This window comes from Primulina tabacum, chromosome 2, assembly GCF_025594145.1.
Source record: "Primulina tabacum isolate GXHZ01 chromosome 2, ASM2559414v2, whole genome shotgun sequence".
NCBI classification, from domain to species: domain Eukaryota; kingdom Viridiplantae; phylum Streptophyta; class Magnoliopsida; order Lamiales; family Gesneriaceae; genus Primulina; species Primulina tabacum.
Window position 1 is genome coordinate 5,083,950 of NC_134551.1, and position 20,437 is coordinate 5,104,386.

The window sequence follows — 20,437 nt, forward strand, 5'->3', positions numbered from 1 at the left end:
TTATAATATGTTATTTTTAATTCAATGATTTAGATTTTTTATTTATCTTTTCATTGTGTAAATTAAATTAATTAATTAATGTTTAGAAATAACTCATTATCGAATTGTGAATTTTTTTTGGTGTCTTATTAATTTTTTTTTTCATGTCCTCATGTGACAGTTTGTAGAATTTATGTGTTTAAATTAAAGTTTTTTGCAATCGAATTTTTTTTGCGATTTATAGTTATAAATTATTTAAATAAAACGCGGTAAAAGATCGTTGTGATTTGAGCCGTCAATTTGGGTTGAGTCTGTCGGTTTGGCCTACACCGCCAAACAGTTTGAGTGAGTTGGGTTGAAATTTTGTCGACTAATTTAAAGGTAGCCTAAATGAGCTTGTACGAGTTTATATTAAATATCTATATATCTAATATTATTGATTTTCAATCATAAATTCTTGATATAAAATACAAAATATCATTTTGATTTCAAAATTGTGATGTTACTATCTTGTCCAAAAATTGTGGATTGTTGAGATATTTTGGCAGTCACTCAAAATTGAGTGTCAAAGTTGACATTTGAGTTGTATTTTTGGATTTATGACAATATGTTCGTCAACAGATTATTTTTAAGTTAGTTTTATCTGTATCGTGAGGGGTAAATATATTTATTACAATATATAAATATTGTCATCTCTTTAAATTAATATTCACTTTCATGTTTGACATATTATGAGTCTTGGTAAAATGAGGAACAATAAATTCAAACAAACGAATACAAAAAGTCTGGGCGAAACCAGAATTATATGGTATCGAAAATTAATATATAAATTTTTAGTGAATTTATCGATGTTAAGATGTATCACAAATCTTATATCATAATATATAAAATTTCAATCTTATTAATGAAATAAATCGAACATATATGAAATATACAAAATTTTATTACATATACAATCAAGTAATTTATTATAATTGTATTTTAGTCTAAAAAAATTCTTGTCAAACTCAGTGATTGTGGATTTAGCATCTATTAAATCAACAAACTAAATAACGTGTCAATTAAACTAATTGAATAATCACATATTCTTGAATTTCTTAATTAATTTTTTATCTTGATAATTTGTTTCATTTAATATTTTAAATTATAAGACACCGTTACTATAACTAAAGACACATTTTTTTAAATGTTCATAAAGACTCAATCACTAACTCATATGAAAAAAAAATTTATCGACATACTATATTGAAAACATTCTAATTAATTCAGCACATTTGCTGAAAAATTTTCTAATTAATTAAGAAAAATTCATTTACAATAATCATATTTAATCTTTTTGGGCTAACACCATTTATTTTATAAGATATTCATCGCAATTCTTTATTTGTATGTTAATCTTTAAATCAGAATTATGATGTATATTGTTTTGCTAAAAGTTCTTAATTAATGATTTAATACATTTATTCGACACTTCAATATTAACATTTTAAAATATATTAATTTTATATTGTAAGTGTGTAACACTTCTAATCATGATTATAAAATTTTAATAAAAATTCTAAAAATGAATTAGGTAGAAAATGGCAAAAAATAAAAACTAAATAATTGTCTATTACCTATAAACTACTAATACCGATTTCTAAAGATTGAATTCGGTGAGAATGGAGGCCACTATGTACTAAAAAAGTAAAAAGTTGATGCTTCAATGAGTCACACTGCAAAGTTAGTGAAGTAAAAACGAAGGACAAAGTGAGTTAATAAAAAAATTATAATGAGCTAAGTTGAATTAGACTTGTATATAAGTATCTCACTTGGTTTCATCTTATGTTCTGTCACTGTAAAAAGCGAAAGTTCATGCACTGTAGCGTTCTACATTTTCTTAATTTTTCTCTTGATTTCAAATTTAGTTTCATCATCTATTGATCATTAAAGATATATTAGAATTTTTCTAAACATCTAATATTAAATGTGATCAATTAACCAAATAATTATTGTACTTTATATATAATAATAAATAGATTAATATATTTGAAGATAGAAAAAGTAATCTATTGAGAAGAATAAAAAAAAGAATGTTAGAATTAATACTATAATTATCTTATGTCAATTTTAAATTTAACATCCTACATTCGAAAATGTGTCTATTGAGGTAAAGACTATGATGATAAAAGACTATGATGATAAACTAAAAATAATAATTTATTTATCATTGTAACGTAATAATAATGTGATCGTTATTTGGAATCAGAAAATGATGTACTTTGATTTTTTTTATTAAATTGTATAAACAATTCTTTCAATTTTTTTAGTGGATAAACATGTTAATTAATCTATTAAAATTAAATAGTATAATTTAATGATGAATATGAGTGTATTAATTCAACTTTCAATTTGGGTTTCGAGATTTTGTTAATTCAACTTTCAATTTGGGTTTCGAGATTTTGTTAAACATGCTATTTATATATATATATATATATATTTTCTGATTTTTCTTTTATTTTAAAATATAAATTTTCAAATAGATGAAAAATAATTTTTTTTCTCTACTACTTATGTAGAATATCAAGTATATATTCTATTCAAATATATTATAAATTCAAATGATATAGTAAAATGTTATTTGCATAAACTTATTTGTTGGGTACAATAATTGATCAAGTTGGGTAGAATAATTGAAATGTTGCGCTTGAGCTGTTGTACTATTTAAAATATTTGATTTGCACTGTTACCATAATCTATAGGTTTTTATAAAACAGTAAACGCTTGAGCCTACAATAGGTATCAGAGCCAAAATCGCGATTTTGATTTTCATTGATTGAAATTGGTGCAATTATTAGGAGATAGATTGTCTGGTACAATAGTTGTCCACGATGAGTTGGCGCTTGAGTTGTTGTATGATTTAAAGATTTGACTTGCATAGTTACCATCAGTTATAGCTTTTGGTAAAGCGACAAAACGCTCGATCCTACATTATTCGATTGTAAAGCTAGAAGAAACATGTAACATCAACTTTTAATTTTGAATTGATCCCTTACATGTTACTCGATTTTTAAATTTAGAAGCATTCTACAGTTTTCAAATATTATTATATATTGAATTATAATTTATCCCTTTCTTATTGGATAAATATACAATAAAACTCATGTAAATATTATTAACAAAAACAATTAAATGAAATATTGGATTTGTCGATAATCAAAATAAGAAATAAACAAATTTTGATCCTTGAAAGAGAAATAAGATATTTAAATAAAGTTATAATTGTCACAATGAAATAGTGCACATACATGCATTTATCACTATATTTTGCAATTAAAATGTCAAAAAAAGTTTCCACATATTATTTTTATATCATAATTAAAACAATTATGAATCCTAATTTTTATTATTTTGAGTTGGCCTTTGTTATGAAAAATCATTGTGAATAAATTGAATTTGAAATTTTTTATATCCATGTATATTACATATTAATATATCAACATAAGTCTAGGTAATAAAAAAACTACAAAATGAACTTATTCATCTTCAATGTACACAAATTATATAGTAAAGAAATATGACAATTAAGACAATGGAGTAGAATATATGTTTACATATAACAAAATATATAGACACGAAAAAAAATATTTTTCTAGATATAAATATTTTTTAATAACTTTTTACAGTGAGTTGGAGAAGATAAAAGAGAAAAAATATTAACTCTGTTGGGTGCAATAATTGTCACTGCTTGGTGGAAGGGATCGAACCGTGGTGCTTGAGTTGCTGTACGGTTTAAAAGATTTGAGTTGCACCATTACCACTAACTATAGTTTTTGGTAAAGCGGCAAGCGTTCGGTCCTATAATTGGTATCAGAGCCAAGGTCACGTGGATTCGATTCTCATTGATTGCAAGAAGTGCAATTATTGAGAGGGAGATTGTTGGGTGCAATAATTGTCACTGTTTGGTGGAGCGATCGAACTGTGGTGCTTGAGTTGCTGTGCGGTTTAAAAGATTTGAGTTGCACCATTACTACTAGCTACAGCTTTTGGTAAAACGGCAAGCGCTCGGTCCTACAAACTTTTTTGGGTTACACAAAAAAAATAGAATTGGAAGAAGTGTTTGTCATACAATGAATTCAGTTTCCAAGTTAGATGTATACTATAAAGTTATATTTACCGTTCAAACTTTATAAATGCAATGAATTTTTCTCAAGATAAGGGTACACAAATGATCCCGTTAAAATATTTAAACAATAAAAATTAAATATATTATTTTTCTGGAGATAATACCAATATGACATTAGTAATTTGATTGTGCTAATTATACTTATGAGTTAATATGAAATATTAAAATCAGTGTCATAAGAGTCAGTAAAAAGATGATTTATTCGTCAAAAATATTATTATTATAAATTACAAATAAATGACATCATTTAATCAATATTTTTTTGAATCAATCTATCGGTACTTTTTATGTGATGATAGATAGTTATACTTATTAGGGGTGAGCATTCGGTCGGTTCGGTCGGTGACCGAACTAGATTAGTCACAACCGTTCCGAACCGAAATATTTAGCAATAATCGAACCAACCGAATTATTTTTCATAACCGATGAAAACCGAACCGAATTAAAATCGGTTAATTCGATTGGTGTCCGAATTAAATCGTTATTAATTTTTTAAAAAATATGATTTAACTTTAATTATATATGTAATTTTTTTGAACACTACAGTCTACACAAATGTATAAAAACATAAAATCACATACATCCAAATTTTTCTTTAGAATTAGGTCTGATTTTAAAATTAAAAATTAAAAAATATATTAAAATTGATAAATAATAAAAATTTATTAAATAATAGTATTTATTATATCGGTTAATTCGGTTAGCCGATTTCAAAATTTTGAAAACAGTAACCGAGTCGAATTAACCGATATAACCGAATTTTTTTAAATTTAAGATCGAATTTCCGTAATAACCGAACCGAATTTCTGAATTGACTTGGTTCGGTCGGTTAATTCAGTATAACCGAATTTTGATCACCCCTAATAATAATGTGTAGTTTATATGTTATCAATTATAAGTGTCTAATAAATTAAAGGTGACTAAGAAAGTAAAAGCATTCAGTGGAAATTGTCGTCAATTTACATGAAAGAAGATAATAATCAAACAACATTGTAAATAAAAAATTGCATATCATTGACTGTCAAAAAAGATTGTAATAATTGAATATTGTAATAAAATATATGCATATTAAGAGAATATGACAAATAACAAAAGAAAACAATATGATAAAAAAGATATGAGAAAAATTTTATTAGTCCAAATCTTTTTTTTAAAATTAAAAAAATATGTTTTTTTTCCAAATTAGTTACATATACTAATTAACACGAATTGTCAAAATTTATAATATTATTATCATTATCTTTTGTTGATTTAACTAATTTTATTTCAAATTCTAATTACTTTCCCACGTGCAACGCACGTACATTATTTCTAGTTTAATAAATATGTTAATACATGCAATTTAAGCTGTCATATGTAAGTAAGTCTTTTGATTTAAAATTTTTTAAATAAAATAACTGTTATTAAAAACTATTGATTTAACAAACAAAAATTAATATATATAACTATTGACAAAAAATTTAAAAAAAATTCTGTTTTTAAAATTTTTGTGAATGTTTTGTGATACCCCGTTAACCTTGGTCCATCCTTAGCTCAAGTGGAAGGCAGACCCATGACAGACCGAGATATTTTCCTATAAATATTATGTTTGAATGTCTTATATCCCTAGTCTCTGACTTGAGCGTCGGAGGGCTACCCCGGGATACCCTCTCGGCCCCCTTCTATCGGTCTTATTTGTGATTTCAGGCTCAAGACAAATTCGAAAGCCCACGTATGGACTAATGTCACATGTTAGAATCGAATTCTAAATTTTTAGTGAGTATCATCTTGTTTTATTTTATTTACTGAAAACCTTAAAAAAGATCGAAGCAACAATTTATTTATATTATCTACCTAATAACGAACATCTATCCATTTTAACATAATTCCAATATACGTGTACAAGTATATATATTCTTACGTGAAAAAGGCACGATATGAAATACTAGAAAAGTTAGAAGGTCTTTTTGTAAATAGCAAAGTCTTCTCCGACCCGGAGGCCACCTTAGACGCTCTTCGTGACGTAACTTACCAGACTCTCCAGCTAAACTAAAGTTTCAGTTGCTATTAATTGGCCGGAGAAGTAAGCTTAGGCTGCTTGAAGCCGGAGTACTTTAGCATCCGTATCGAATTTTCTCCGCAAACAGTCATGATCACTACGGTAATTGCGAATATGCTTCCATTATCTTAATCTATCCAATCCAAATCTGTAAGATGTGTTTTGAACGGGAATTTAACTCGTTTTTTTACCCTGTGAAATTGGATGAAAGTGCAGCAGAGAAGTGGATCAGGCTCGATGTCGCCTAGCCCCAGATCCCCATCAGGTCCGTATTTGACTGTATCGGTTTCCGATCCTGCTAAAATGGGGAGCGGAGTTCAGGCCTACATATCCTACAAAGTTATTACCAAGGTAGTGATTATTGATTTCTGCATGTGTAGATTGGGTATGGTTTCGCTTGCGCGTGCATATTACATGTATAATCAATAAACTTTGGTTTGATTGGTGGTTAGGGCTTGAATTTTATCGGGCTTTCCAACTTGTTGAGCTGTGATACTAATCTGTGATGATGATATTTTCCGCTGCTGTTTATAGAAAGGATATTTTGTGTTCTTTTCTCCGTAGGTGTCTGTCATTAATCATCCAATAAACAATGCTCAATAGAGGGTGGCTGTTTTAAAAACCAGCAATGAAGAATGATACTGATCACTGCATATATGACCAGGATTAGCTAGGTTGAATCCCAACATAAGGAGCTTGGTTTTATCACGAAGACCTTACTTTGTAATTTCGGGGAGTTAGTTTTGGTTGGGGGATTTTAGGTCCACTCACAAGTTCTCCAATATTAAATTCATCAGCTTCCATTTCGTCAAGCGTGAGAACATAGTTATTTTTTTTTTTTTGCAATTCACAAATATTACTGATTCTGCCCTCCTTAAACACCAATAAATTATAATAGTTCTCAGCCACTGCAGAATCACAATCACTCGATTATGAACTTACTTGGGGTTAGATAAGAGTACGAGAGGACAATTCTTGCCTTCTGGAAGAAGTACAATATATAGGATGATGCTGAAAGGGGGGAGTGGTAATTGAAACTGAAAGTTAAGGTGAAATATAAACATGTGACACGAGCCACGATCTTTAGAAGTTGCAACTTGCAAGCTTTACTTTCTATTGGCTGTCAAAGTGTAGGACATAGATCATCATGGAAGTTGAAAAAGAGTCATTTTTGCTTGAGAAAATATGTGAACTTACCTATAAACCAACTGCAGCAGTGCAGCTGTAATTTCTAAATGTACCATGTCGTGTAATTTCTATATTGTGTTGGAGTTCTTGGATCTCAACTAGGTCGGATAACTCAATTATGAAATATCCATTTATTTTGTATTACAGACCTTTTTAATAGGATTCAGTTTATTGTATCTTTAAAGTTTAAGTGCTGAAAATTCCTGATCAACATCTATAGATGCAAAGGAATTTTAGGTCTTGTATAATACTCAATTGAATCATCAAGTGTCCAATATAATTATGAATTATCAAGAAATCTGGTAAACAACTCAAGTAGCTTGTGTTTAATACTCAATTGAATCATCAAACCTTTCCTGATGATTATAATAAATTAACTTTTGCTAAATAACCGCGTGTGTTTAATTTTTAAAGATATACTCTTGTCACTAGCTTTACTTCTAAAACTGAAGATTTATGTATTGTGGAGGTATTCTTACTGTTGTCCTTTGTTTTTGGTGAAACAGTTGTATGTTAGTAACAATAACAGACTTTTGTGTCTTGTTTTCATGTTCAACATTACACCAACTCATTTTGTAATACCTTGTTTGAAGTTAGATCTTTGCCTCAATTATAAACTAACAATATCGCAACTTGATTTGCAGACAAATTTTCCTGAATATGAAGGACCTGAGAAAATCGTTATTCGACGATATAGTGATTTTGATTGGTTAAAAGACCGCCTCTTTGAAAAGTACAAGGGTGTCTTTATTCCTCCTCTTCCGGAGAAGAGCACTGTTGGTAATAAACTGAAGCATTTTTCAATACATGTTTTGTCAAAATTGTCCATAGTCTTGTGATTATGAATGCATCATATTATTTTGTTAAGCAGGATATATAATCCAGTTCTCTGTATTATAGTAGCCCGTGAATAGGTGATAACTTTGCATGTTTTTTACACTTGCCGGCATTGTGAAACTTTATTTTCCTATTATATGTTTCTTGCGTGCAGAGAAGTTCAGATTTAGTGCAGAGTTTATTGAAATGAGGCGTCAAGCTTTGGACGTGTTTGTCAACCGGATAGCAGCACATCGCGAGCTTCAGCGGAGTGAGGATTTAAGGATCTTTTTGCAGGCAGATGAACAGGTTATTTGATTTAACGGAACTTTCTTTTAATATGAACTAAGATATCGAATTGGCAATCTGAATTTGTGGTGGCCACAACTGAGAGAATCAAATTCTTGAAAGATCTGGTCATTAACTGGGAACATCAGAAGTTGTCTGTTCTGTCTGATAATTCATTACCACACATATCTTTTTTTCAAGGTTTGCTATTTTTGCTCGTTAATCTTGTTCTTCATCTGATTGTGTATTATTACTTTTCTTTATCTGTAGACTATGGAAAGAGCAAGATCCCAGGAAACCGGTATTTTTAAGAAGCCAACAGATTTTATGCAAATTTTCAAGGTACTTCCATATAAACAATAAATTTGAATTTAAAGCAACTAGACAGCAGCGTACGCCATCTTGAGTTGTGTGATCTTATTCTGTGCAGAGACTTTAGCTTTCTTCACTGCAATTCTTCATGAAAATCTCAAAATGCTTAGTTATCTGTCTTTTATTTCAGTTTTCCCCTTTTCGAGAAGAATGTATTTTTTTTCCGTTGCCATCTGCTTTTATCTCCTGGAGGGCCTTTTAGTTAATAACAATTTGTTGTTTTCTCTGGATCTTGGTTGTCTTGGTACATATCTAGAAGATTTAAGGTTTTATGCTGTACTTGTTGAGATCAGCAATCGTTGATCTTCAGCTCCATAGTTGGTACTGTGTTGTGCAAGGGCAAAAAGTGGTTTTGCTTGACCGTGGTCACCTTTTTCAATTTGACAGGATGTACAGTCTAAAGTGAGTGATGTTGTACTTGGAAAGGAGAAACCAGTGGAAGAATCTAGTCCAGAGTTCGAAAAATTGAAGAATTACATATTTCAGCTTGAAGACCACTTAGCTGAAGCCCAAAAGCATGCATACCGTCTAGTAAAGAGACATAGAGGTACTAATGTATATTAGACCTGACTTTGAATGCTTTGCTATTTGGTTATTTAGTCCATCTGATGTGATGGAAATCTTGTGTACTATTGCAGAGTTGGGACAGTCTTTGTCTGAATTTGGCAAGGCATTCAAGCTACTTGGGGACTGTGAAGGAAATGGACTTGGTAAAGCATTTTCTGAATTTGGGGCAAAATCAGAGATATTATCAATTAAGCTGCAGAGAGAGGTTTAGTTTAATTTGTTGTAATATCTCTTGAATTTAGAAGATACTCTAAATTGATGGATTTCAGTGTGAGATGCTTATTTGCTTCTGTTATTAGGCTCAGCATCTCTTGATGAATTTTGAAGAACCTTTAAAAGATTATGTTCGAGCAGTGCAGTCTATAAAGGTGACTTCTCGGTCTTCTCAATTTTCAACATTTTATTTTGGATATATATCTGTGAAAATGAGACGTTGATGGAACAAGGAGGTGCGGACGTTTGCTCGAAGGGAAGAAGTAACATTATTATTGATGCCATTTGCAATGTTCATTTACTTTTCATCACTCTCTTTGAAGTAAATAATAACATTTTAGACATCACATGCCATTGGTATGATTAATTATATTTTTGGTTTGTTACTGAAATTGTCTCTCTCTTATTCCTGGGACAGGCAACTATGACAGAGAGAGCAAACGCTTTCCGGAACCATTGTGAACTAGCTGAGGCAATCAAGTTTAAGGAAATAGATATGTATGGTCCCTGACTCTTTGCTTTACCTTTTCCTTTTCTGTGATGGACCCTTGGATTATGATATCCTACGAGTGAGCCCTTTATTTCATATATCAGTGGAAAGTACTTGCTTCTACATTGTTCAAAAAAAATTTAAGTTGAAGAGTTGGTCGATTGATTCCAATATAGCTCAATTTTCTCCTTTTTTCTCAATATGTTCATTCTTTTTTTACTTTATTTTACTCTAACGTATTTGTTAACTTGAAAATTTTTCTTAACTTCTGTTTCAACATTGGAGTATTACAACGCAAATCTAGGTCAAATCCCTTTTTTATGTCATGACTAACAAGAGAATTGAATCCTTGTCCAAACCATTTTGTGTTCTCCAAATTCAGCATGGTGGAACCATTTAATATTCTCCAAATAAAGCATGGTCAAGTGAATTCGCTGAAATTCTAGATTCAACATTATTTGACCATATTTAAGGTACATTTGAGTCATAGAGTTTCAGTTTTATTCAATTTTTATGTAGAAATGGGTTGTGCTTGTTTCTTCTTTTTGGTATCGACCACCTTTAGTTGTTATCAATCTGTATCTATCGTGTATGTGTACGATTGCGTGCAGGAACAAGCTCAGACTAACAAGATCAGAGAAATTGATGGAAGCAGAGCATGAATACGAGCAGGTTTCCGTTTGATTCCTTGTTTCTTTCTAGATTCTGTGCTGTATAGCTTATATTTGTCTCTGTCATGCAGCTGAAAGCTGATGGTGCTGAGGCAACGAGAAAATTCGAGACAATTGTGAGGATCATGAATGAAGAGATTGTTCAGTTTCAAGAGCAAAAAACTTTAGACATGGGTCTGGCATTTCATGAATTCGCCAAGGGTCAGGCAAGTTTGGCTAATGGTATCGCTGATGGCTGGCGAAGCCTTCTGCCCAAGCTTGAATCTCTCTCGTCCTCGTGATGCTAAATCCTGGATTGTAATAGAAAATGGTGTTGACTTTGAGAGGAGCTAGAGACTGGCTTGTATCTCGGCGGGTGGATGATTTATCAGCTGCTTTTGCCACGTCTAGTTTTTCAGGTTGATACTGTACAGATCCAAGGCTAAATGGAAATCCGAAACCCTTTTTATCTTGTATCTTGAATATCAAATTAGTGGATTAAACATTTTTATTGCTCTTTATTTTTTGGGGTAAAATAATTGTGCCGGAGAGACCGATTATTTAGCATGGAGTTCTGATTGAATACTATAGAAGTAAAAATGAAACCGGGACAATAATGTTTATTTAGTCTGATTATTTTTTAAAAAAATTATAAACATTTAAAAAAAAAATTCACCAGCATGGAAGGCAGTCCCACTTGTGGCATGTCTCACTCACTGGCCCGTCTTGAGTTTTTAGTTGACGAAAAATTTCGCCTTTTCTTAGGATACTACAAGTCATGTGTTGGAAATATATTACGAGAGAGGCATCATGTGTTATCGTTATCCCCTGTTACAAAACTTTTTGGTCAGTTCAAAAATAATCTTCAATTTTCAGTTCTTAATGCCGTTTTAGGTGAGAGATCATTAATGAATATTCTAAAATTTATCTAAAATAATTCACCAATTTTTAAAATATATAACTCAATTTATTTAATTCTCTTCCTACTCTATAGTTTTCACTAACAATTTATCTTTGCTTTAATTTGGATTTAAAATATTGTAATACATTAAATTTTTATTTTGCTCGTTATTTTACATACCAACAATATGTTAGTAGGTTTGTAAATCAGCGTGTGTATACATATCATAATTTTAAAAATATGTTTTAACATGTCTTTGTCATCATGTTTTAGGCACCACTTATTTTATAAGATAAGATGATGAATAATAAATTGAAAGATAAATATAACATAATTATATTTTAACTAAATTTGAATCAAACATTGGTTGATACAATGATCTTAAATCTCATCATTTGCATCAAATGATATCTTAGTTTCCACTTGACACATGATACAAGTTATAGTTAATTTAGTTCACACTATCATTTTGTTTCCAATCCCTCGTTATCTTCGTTAGTTATTCAGCATGTGTGGATCTACTAGAAATATCTAGGTTAAGTTTTGTTTAGAAACCAGTGACAGATGTATGAAAAGTTATTTCAATTGACAGCCAAACCATCAAACCAAACAAGATAAAATATTGAAGCACACGACATTCACTCGAAAATTATAACAAGAAAGATTATTTCATCCATATATATTTCATTACAAAATATATAATTGATAAACTATATATAAATTTTAATTATTGCAAAATTAAATCTAGAACGTGTCTGACGTTAGCACCAGACGATGGCCAAATTTGTCATGGGACAGTGATGCAAAGGGCGATTTGATTTAAGATTCTGCGAACGATTCGATTGTCATACGGACAAATTACCCAATTTAGCCAAACCGAGTCCCCAATCCATCTTCTGTTCTCTGTCATTTCACACACACACAGTGGGCTGGATGAACAGCTCAAGGTAGGGGAGAAATGGCTTCTTTCTCTTTGTGTTCTCCCCTTTCATCGCTCCACACCTCAGACTCCTCAAAATCTTTCGTTTCTTTCGGAAGTAACGTGAACCCAAATCGATTATGTTTCTTGAGGAACATATCAAGCCCCAACAGAAAGCAGATTCGTTGTTTATCATCTTCCGATGATGCTGCTGATTCCGAAATCCGTTCGGATGACATCCGTGCTAGGTTGGTTCTTGAAAATCTCCCACCTTTTCTGTTGATGATGTCTGGACTCACCTTTAATTTTGAACTTCTTTTAAATTTTGTGTTCTTTTTTAAATATGGTCTATGTTTCCATATTTTGCTGTTCACCCTTTCTGTTGGCACGGTATTTGACCTTCATCTAGAACAGTTAGACGTGAAAACGGCGTTTTTTCGTGGAGATATTGAATAAAAATCAATATTGTTCAGTCAGAAGGTTTTGAGTATAAAGGCAAAGAGATTCAGAGAACTTGGTTTACTGGTTGAACAAATATCTGTACGGTCTCAAACAGACGTCGAGTTGTTGGTACAAGATATTTGATTCATATATCATGAGCCTTGGTTACAACAAACTGAATGCAGACTCTTGTACGTATTTCAAGAGGTCTGACGATGATTATATCATTTTGCTGTTGTATGTGGACGACATATTAGTAGCAAGTCCCAACAAAGATCAGGTCCAAGGATTGAAGACATAGTTGGCTAGGGAATTTGATATGAACGACTTAGGACCAGTAAACAAGATTCTAGGGATGCAAGTTCACCGAGAAAGAAAAGAAGTAACCGAAAAATTTGGCTTTCTTAGAAAAATTATTTGAAGAAAGTCTTGCAACACTTCAACATACAAAATAGCAAGCCAATATCGACCCCTCTTCTTGTTAGCTTCAAGTTATCCTCCGAGATGTGTCCTGGTAGTTAAGCAGAGAGGATGGAGATGTCTCGAGTACCATATGCATCATGCAAGATAGCAAGCCAATATCGACCCCTCTTCTTGTTAGCTTCAAGTTATCCTCCGAGATGTGTCCTAGCAGTTAAGCAGAGAGGATGGAGATGTCTCGAGTACAATATGCATCAGCAGTGGGAAGTTTGATATTCGCTATGATCTGTACAAGACTAGACATCGCTCAAGCAGTGAGAACAGTTAGTCGGTAAATGGCGAATCCTGGACGAGAGCATTGGAGCATTGTAAAGAGGATCCTTAGATACATTAAGGGTACCTCACATGCTGCGTTATGTTATGGAGGATCAGATTTTACACTCAGGGGTTATGTCGATTCAGATTATGCAGGTGATCCTGATAAGAGGAAATCTACTACTGGTTACGCGTTTACGCTTGCAGAAGGAGCAGTAAGCTGAGTTTCAAAACTGCAAACAGTTGTGACATTATCTACAACGGAGGCAGAATACATGGCAGCTACTCAAGCATGCAAGGAGACAATATGTATTAAAAGATTATTGGAGGAGATCGGGCACAAACAAGAGAAGATTTCTTTGTTTTGTGACAGTCAGAGTGCCTTGCACATCGCAAGAAATCCTGCCTTTCATTCCAGGACGAAACACATTGGAGTTCAATTTCACTTTATTCGAGAAGTAATAGAAGAAGGAAGTGTGAATATGCAGAAAATTAACATAGCTGATTTTCTGACCAAGGCAGTGAACACTGATAAGTTTGGGTGGTGTAGATCCTCAAGTGGCCTAACAGAAACGTAAGCGGCAGGTGATGGCAAGATTGAAAGGATGTGTGGAGATGTTTTTTATTCTCAATCAAATCTCCAAGTGGGAGAAACGTCGACAATAATGGAGTCGGCAATAATGGATGTGCATTAAATTTGACACTTGCGAGTTGTCAAATTTGACAAAATAATTCAGATGGAAAAAAAGACGCGTTTTATACGCGTCTTCACATGGACAAGGGGCTCTATAAATAGAGCTACCTCCACTCTGACTGTTGTAAGCCGAACTACATGAGAAAATATCTCATTGAAGTCAATGCCTTCTTTTTGAGCATACTCTTTTACCACCAATCTAGCACAATATCGCTCCACTTGGTTATTGTCATCACGCTTGATCTTATAGACCCATCTGTTTCAAATGGCTTTCTTTCTCGTGGTAGTGTAACAAGATCCCAAGTTTTATTCTTGTCGAATACCTCCAACTCTCCTTGCATTACTAACATCCACAAGGATACATCCGAGCTTTGAATAGCCTCGTGGAAACTCGATGGCTCACCATCCTCTGATAATAGATAATATACAATATTGCTTTCACTGACATAATCTGAAAGCCAACCTGATGGTCTTGTGTCTCGAGTTGACTGTCTCACATTGGAAACCTCAGACTCAACATGTCATTGTTCTCCATGCTCTGGTACTGCTTCACAAGAAATTTGACCTTCGTCCGTCTTATTTTCCACCTGAAATATAATAGTTTTTGAATTCAGTGTGCTTTTGTCTCCCTTTACATTATCTTCCTTATTCTTGCGCCTGCTTTCTTCTCCGAGAACCGCAGTTAAGACATCGTCGAATTTTAGAAAGCCCATAAGAATATTATTGGTTATGTTGATGATAAGTTGATCATATGAATCTGGTATACTTTGAAGTAGAAGCTCCACACGTTCATTTTGCCCTATTTTATGTTCGATGGAAGTAAGTTGAGGAAATAGAGTATTTAGTGTATTGATATGATCGGTCATCGATGAGGATTCCGCCATCCGAAGAGTATAAGCCTTCTCTTTAGGAAAATCATGTTGTGTAGCGACTTGACCTCGTACATCTTTGTCAGAGTATCCCTGATAACTTTTGCTGTTTTTATCTCAGAGATACTTGACAATACTTCGTCTGATATAGCCAAGTGTAAATTGGCAACAACATTATCATTCATTTCATTCCACTTTTCATCGTCCGTAATTTCCACCGGTTTATCTCCAATAGGCGCCAAACAATTATCCTTTCTTAAAATTGCTTATATTTTTATTTTCACAGCATAAAATTGCTTCTATTGAACTTTGTTATCTCGTAATTTAGTAGACTGAACAAAATAATCCCGCCTTAATAAAAAAATCTCAAAAAATTTTTCTGAAGTGGAAGATCAGTCTAGGCTGCAACCACAGAGCATACTCAGAATTTTAAGAAATTTTAAACCAAGGCTCTGATACCACTTGTTGGTCCCACGTGCGGTAATTTGAGATAATAAATATGAAAATAAAGAATAAACTAGATTCCGAGATTTACGTGAAAAACTCCTAAAAATTATTAGGGTAAAAACCACGGGCAAGATGAAAAGAATTTAACTATAATATTTTACGGTGTATAACCACTCACTATGTTTTCAAAGAGAACATGCTATCTTAATACATGAGAACAAACACCTCACAAATATTATAGAACTAAACATTTAAATGCTATAGCCTAGGATGAGAGAAAACTCGAAAAATGGATGATTTCAGAATGAGGGGAGGGAGCTATATTTATAAAGCCCCTTGTCCATGTGAAGACGCTTATAAAACGCGTCTTTTTTTCCGTCTGAATTATTTTGTCAAATTTGACAACTTGCAATTGTCAAATTTAATGCACCTCCATTATTGCCGACTCCATTATTGCCAACACTTTCTTGGGGTGTTTGGCTTCGTCTTCATTTCTGGCTAGTTCCCTCCTGCTTCCCATTTGAAAGTTCAAGATTTTGAAATGCATTTCGCTGTGAATGTAATAAGTCACGCCTCATCAAAATTCTTGATCACCTGGAGGTATGCTATTATTGTCTAATACAATTTGAACTTCCCGGTGCTAAAATTTAACTTATGTAGATTATTGTTTGAATCACGTGTGCCGAATGCGCACTTTATTATTGATGTTACGGTTATTATTTTCTTGTGTCGTTGAACATGACTGTGCTGCCATTGAGTAGTTCTACTTCTCCCATACAATATCAGTTTGAACATGAATTTACCTTTCTTTTTGTGGGTTTGTGTTTTGTTGCATTTTGGCCATGTCTTGGTGATAAAAGACGATTTGTATCGGAAGATACTTTTATATGTACAGTGGGTTTGACCTCAATGTTATCGACTAAGACTTGTCATATCTAAGGGAACCACATTTAAAGATTGGTATTGTCTTTAAGGTCCATGAGCTGCTAGCTAACACATCGTATCTATTCCTGATTGAAGATTGAATATCATTCCCAAAGTTCATTTGCGAACGTGTTTGAAGTAAGCAAATATCAAATTGCATTGGAAGTCTGCATTAGCATTCAGTCTTACTAATGTTGTACCAATTTTCTTGTTTGCAGCAATTTCTGCATTATTGAAGGACCAGAGACTGTTCAAGACTTTGTTCAGATGCAGCTTCAGGAAATCGAAGACAACATTCGAAGCAAACGGAATAAAATTTTCCTCCTCATGGAAGAAGTGAGTATTTTCGTTGTTAGATGTCAGGACATGGGAAAGAAGACCTTATGTTGAACTTTTTACAGCAACACAAAATGCACGAGTCATTTTAAGAAAAGTTCCAAAGAAACATTTTTCATATTCAAAGTTACCAATCATTGGTCATATTCTCCCATACACTTTGCAATATATTTTCCTAGTATTTTCATGTTATCTGCACAATCATTGCTTGTAATTCAACTTTTCATCATTAAAAAGTACTCTATAGTCTATTATTAAATTATGACACGTATTTTGAAATTTTAAAATATGTCATACATCATAAAAAACCTAAATATATGTCATGTGACATCAATTATATGATATCTATGATTTAAAATGTCTACTTCTAAAACAAAAGCAATATCCATCACATTCACGAATATAATATCCAGAAACACATTTTTTAAGGTGAGGAGGCTAAGAGTACAGCAACGTATCAAGAGCAGGAAAGTTACCGATGAAACTCATGTAGATGAAAATGAGATGCCGGAGATTCCATCATCTATTCCCTTTCTTCCTCATGTGGTAATTTCAGAACCCTCCATTGATCTTGTAGATTATTCTCATTCCTAAATTTAATGTTGAATAATCAGTGTTGATTCCCATGCTTTCATTTATTCGTTCGCTATAAGCTTTCCAATTGGAACATATTACATTTTAGTGTGTTGAAAATTTAAAAACAGATGTCAGTTCTGCCATTGTAAACTGCCATCTTAATTTTGCTTGACCTTTAAAATTATTTATTCCTTGAGTGTTTATATTAAACTTTCTCTGAAATCACAATTTGGATGTGCCTTTTTTCAAATTCTTTATCATTTTCATTATCAATGATCTTTCTTCAAATGTTAGTAATCTTTTCATTGTTTTCTTTGGGAAACTATGTGACTGACTCATGCTTCACTCTATAAACAGACTCCAAAGACCCTGAAGCAACTATATTTGACAAGTTTCTCATTTATATCTGGAATTCTTGTTTTTGGCGGCCTTGTTGCACCAACTGTAAGCGCCTAATCTTATGAAGTATTGTCAGTTCTAATCAATTTCAGCTCAATATGTGATGATAGTTGACACTAAAAATTATGAAATTTCAATTGTTATAATGTAAGGTTTATGTGAGATTAATTAGATCATTGATACATTTTCATGCAACAGCTTGAGTTAAAGTTGGGTTTAGGAGGTACCTCGTACGAAGATTTCATCCAGAACATGCATTTGCCTATGCAGTTAAGGTATGCATAAACACAAGTTTAGATTACTAGACATTTGCTGATGAAGAACACTGCAGTTTACCAAGTTTTATTATTGTTTAACATGATTAGATAATGCAGTGGAATTAAGAAACACCTTGTAATTTTGTTTCAGTCAGGTGGATCCTATCGTTGCCTCGTTTTCAGGAGGGGCAGTGGGAGTTATTTCAGCATTGATGCTCTTAGAAATTAACAATGTCGAGCGACAAGAGAAGCGAAGATGCAAGTACTGCCATGGAACTGGTACACATTTGTATTTGGAATTTTAAATCCAAGATGCATATAGGTGCCAATAAAATACATGTTGCATATAGGTGCCAATATAAGATAGTTGTTAGACGAAAATTTTGAATTGCAAAAAATATATGTAGACCCACTATTGTACGTTGAAACCACCTTCCCAGATCGAAGGGAAAATTCACTGCAACCAAGAAAAATGGTTTATATTTTAATGATACAATTACAACAGACACTACATGCTGTGTGTTGTTAGCATCCTTAAGACTACATGAACTACAAAATTTCCAAAATACCTTTATAGTCTGTAAAGTTTAATCTGCGCTTGGTGGCCCACCTTACCATCCAATCTTGCTTGAATGCACAACTATTGATAGTGAATGCAGTCAGAACCTCAGATAAAACAGTAATTTGTTACCGTCAATGACTTGTGGTCATTTTCTTGACTAATTTCTTGCAAGCTTACTGTTTGGTTATGTGAGCAGGATACTTGGCATGTGCCCGTTGTTCTGCAAGTGGGTTATGTTTGTCCACAGAACCTATAATAACAAGTGCTTCTATGGGGCCCTTGCGTGCGCCAACCACTACAAGGTGTCCAAATTGTTCTGGGGCAGGAAAGGTATGTTATTTGGTTGTAAAAACCATTCAGTCTATAAAACAGCTCCAGGTGCTAATTTATCAACGGTTGAGGTGTTCGACTAAACGCAAAGAACCCTTTCTGGATCTTCTCTCTTTTGTTCCACTCACTCGTTATCTCGAAAATGTTGAAAAATAAGTTTTTCACGTGCTTGGCCGAATACCAACATTCTCTTATCTTTTTTTTCGTGATTGCATGCTCGAACCACAACACGGATTATTTCATCATTAAGTTTACTGATTTGTCACACCTGCTAGGTGATGTGCCCAACATGCCTTTGCACTGGGATGATGATGGCGAGTGAGCATGACCCCCGAATAGAACCATTTGACTAGAATGAGTAGGATTTGCCCTTTCAAGGTTGCAATGTTAGGCCGGAAACCACCGAACTTGGCCTTAGCTGAGCTTTGTTGTAATTGCCCTTCCAATAAATAAATGATGGGAAGTGTAAAAACTTGAAGATATAGTATATAACTGTGACTTTGCACTTTGCGAAAAACAGTTTTGCATTTTTCTTTTCAATGGTTTGGATTTGAGATTGCAGTAAAAGGGTGCACTTCTTTTCGAAAAAGTTAAAATTTACTCACTTGAGAGTGGAGTGGTCTGGTCTGGTCCGAAGTGGCATGGATTCAAATCCACAGCTGTCTAATTTCTAACCTTATCTAAGAATTAGTAAAGAGGAACAAATTATGTAAAAGTTCATTAACTTTTTGAATTCTTACCAACTTTTTTTTATTTTATCTAAGAATCAATTATGCTCTTTAAATTGGAAAAAAAAAATCAAATTTGTGTTGGGCTTTTGCGACTTAAAATATGTTAATATATCGTAAGTTTGAATTAGTGATTAATCAATAAATTATTATTTTGTTATATAATAGAGTGAATTCACGAATGTTTATATGTATTTTTCTTAGTGCTATTGTGCTCAACATAGAAAAAAAATAGTATTTTTTAATCATATTCAAGACAACATTTCCGATTTTGAGAAATTGAATTCGAGGTCAATTCAAATATCGACATGTAAAAAACATGTATACCAAAAAATTTAAGCTGGGAATTTCGGACGTCAGTTGAAAAACATAGAAAGCTTCTGGCCGATTAAAGTTTCATATAGAATAAAATTTTGTCCCGTAGGTATTTTAAGTGGGGAATGATTTTAAATTAAATACATGTTAAATATTAGAGCTGTCAAAATAGGATAGGTTCGATGGGTTGACAGCTAGCTCACCTCGCCACATAAAATAGACGAGTTGAGTTGAAATA

At 32.6% G+C, this 20,437-nt stretch overlaps 2 protein-coding genes across 3 annotated transcripts; both read left to right on the plus strand.

Moving 5' to 3' along the window:
* The first annotated feature begins 6,060 nt into the window (after positions 1–6,060).
* On the plus strand, positions 6,061–11,287 carry LOC142527168 (sorting nexin 1-like). 2 transcript variants are annotated; one of them, XM_075631897.1, is made up of 11 exons: positions 6,061–6,284; positions 6,399–6,533; positions 8,015–8,150; positions 8,362–8,495; positions 8,745–8,816; positions 9,234–9,393; positions 9,485–9,618; positions 9,713–9,781; positions 10,045–10,124; positions 10,728–10,788; positions 10,859–11,287. In XM_075631897.1, the coding sequence occupies exons 1-11, from the start codon at positions 6,273–6,275 to the stop codon at positions 11,066–11,068; spliced, it is 1,203 nt and encodes a 400-aa protein (XP_075488012.1). In that variant the 5' UTR covers positions 6,061–6,272; the 3' UTR covers positions 11,069–11,287. The 2 variants fall into 2 exon arrangements, with proteins under 2 accessions (XP_075488012.1, XP_075488019.1); XM_075631904.1 differs by having other exon boundaries at positions 6,402–6,533.
* Positions 11,288–12,440: 1,153 nt separating this feature from the next.
* LOC142527184 (protein ORANGE-LIKE, chloroplastic) lies at positions 12,441–19,696 on the plus strand. Its single transcript, XM_075631915.1, has 8 exons — positions 12,441–12,834; positions 16,915–17,032; positions 17,462–17,578; positions 17,966–18,052; positions 18,206–18,282; positions 18,416–18,543; positions 19,023–19,156; positions 19,432–19,696. Exons 1-8 carry the CDS (start codon positions 12,626–12,628, stop codon positions 19,507–19,509), a joined length of 948 nt encoding a protein of 315 aa, XP_075488030.1. The 5' UTR covers positions 12,441–12,625; the 3' UTR covers positions 19,510–19,696.
* Positions 19,697–20,437: the final 741 nt, after the last annotated feature.

Bases quoted from the DNA above. Each gene is read 5' to 3' on its own strand.
- LOC142527168 (XM_075631897.1), top strand. The intron at 9,394-9,484 runs GTACTAATGTAT...GTACTATTGCAG, and splicing joins TCTAGTAAAGAGACATAGAG to AGTTGGGACAGTCTTTGTCT. The intron at 9,619-9,712 runs GTTTAGTTTAAT...TTCTGTTATTAG, and splicing joins CAATTAAGCTGCAGAGAGAG to GCTCAGCATCTCTTGATGAA.
- LOC142527184 (XM_075631915.1), top strand. From the start codon at position 12,626: ATGGCTTCTTTCTCTTTGTGTTCTCCCCTTTCATCGCTCCACACCTCA. The intron at 18,283-18,415 runs GTATGCATAAAC...ATTTTGTTTCAG, and splicing joins CATTTGCCTATGCAGTTAAG to TCAGGTGGATCCTATCGTTG. The intron at 19,157-19,431 runs GTATGTTATTTG...CACACCTGCTAG, and splicing joins ATTGTTCTGGGGCAGGAAAG to GTGATGTGCCCAACATGCCT.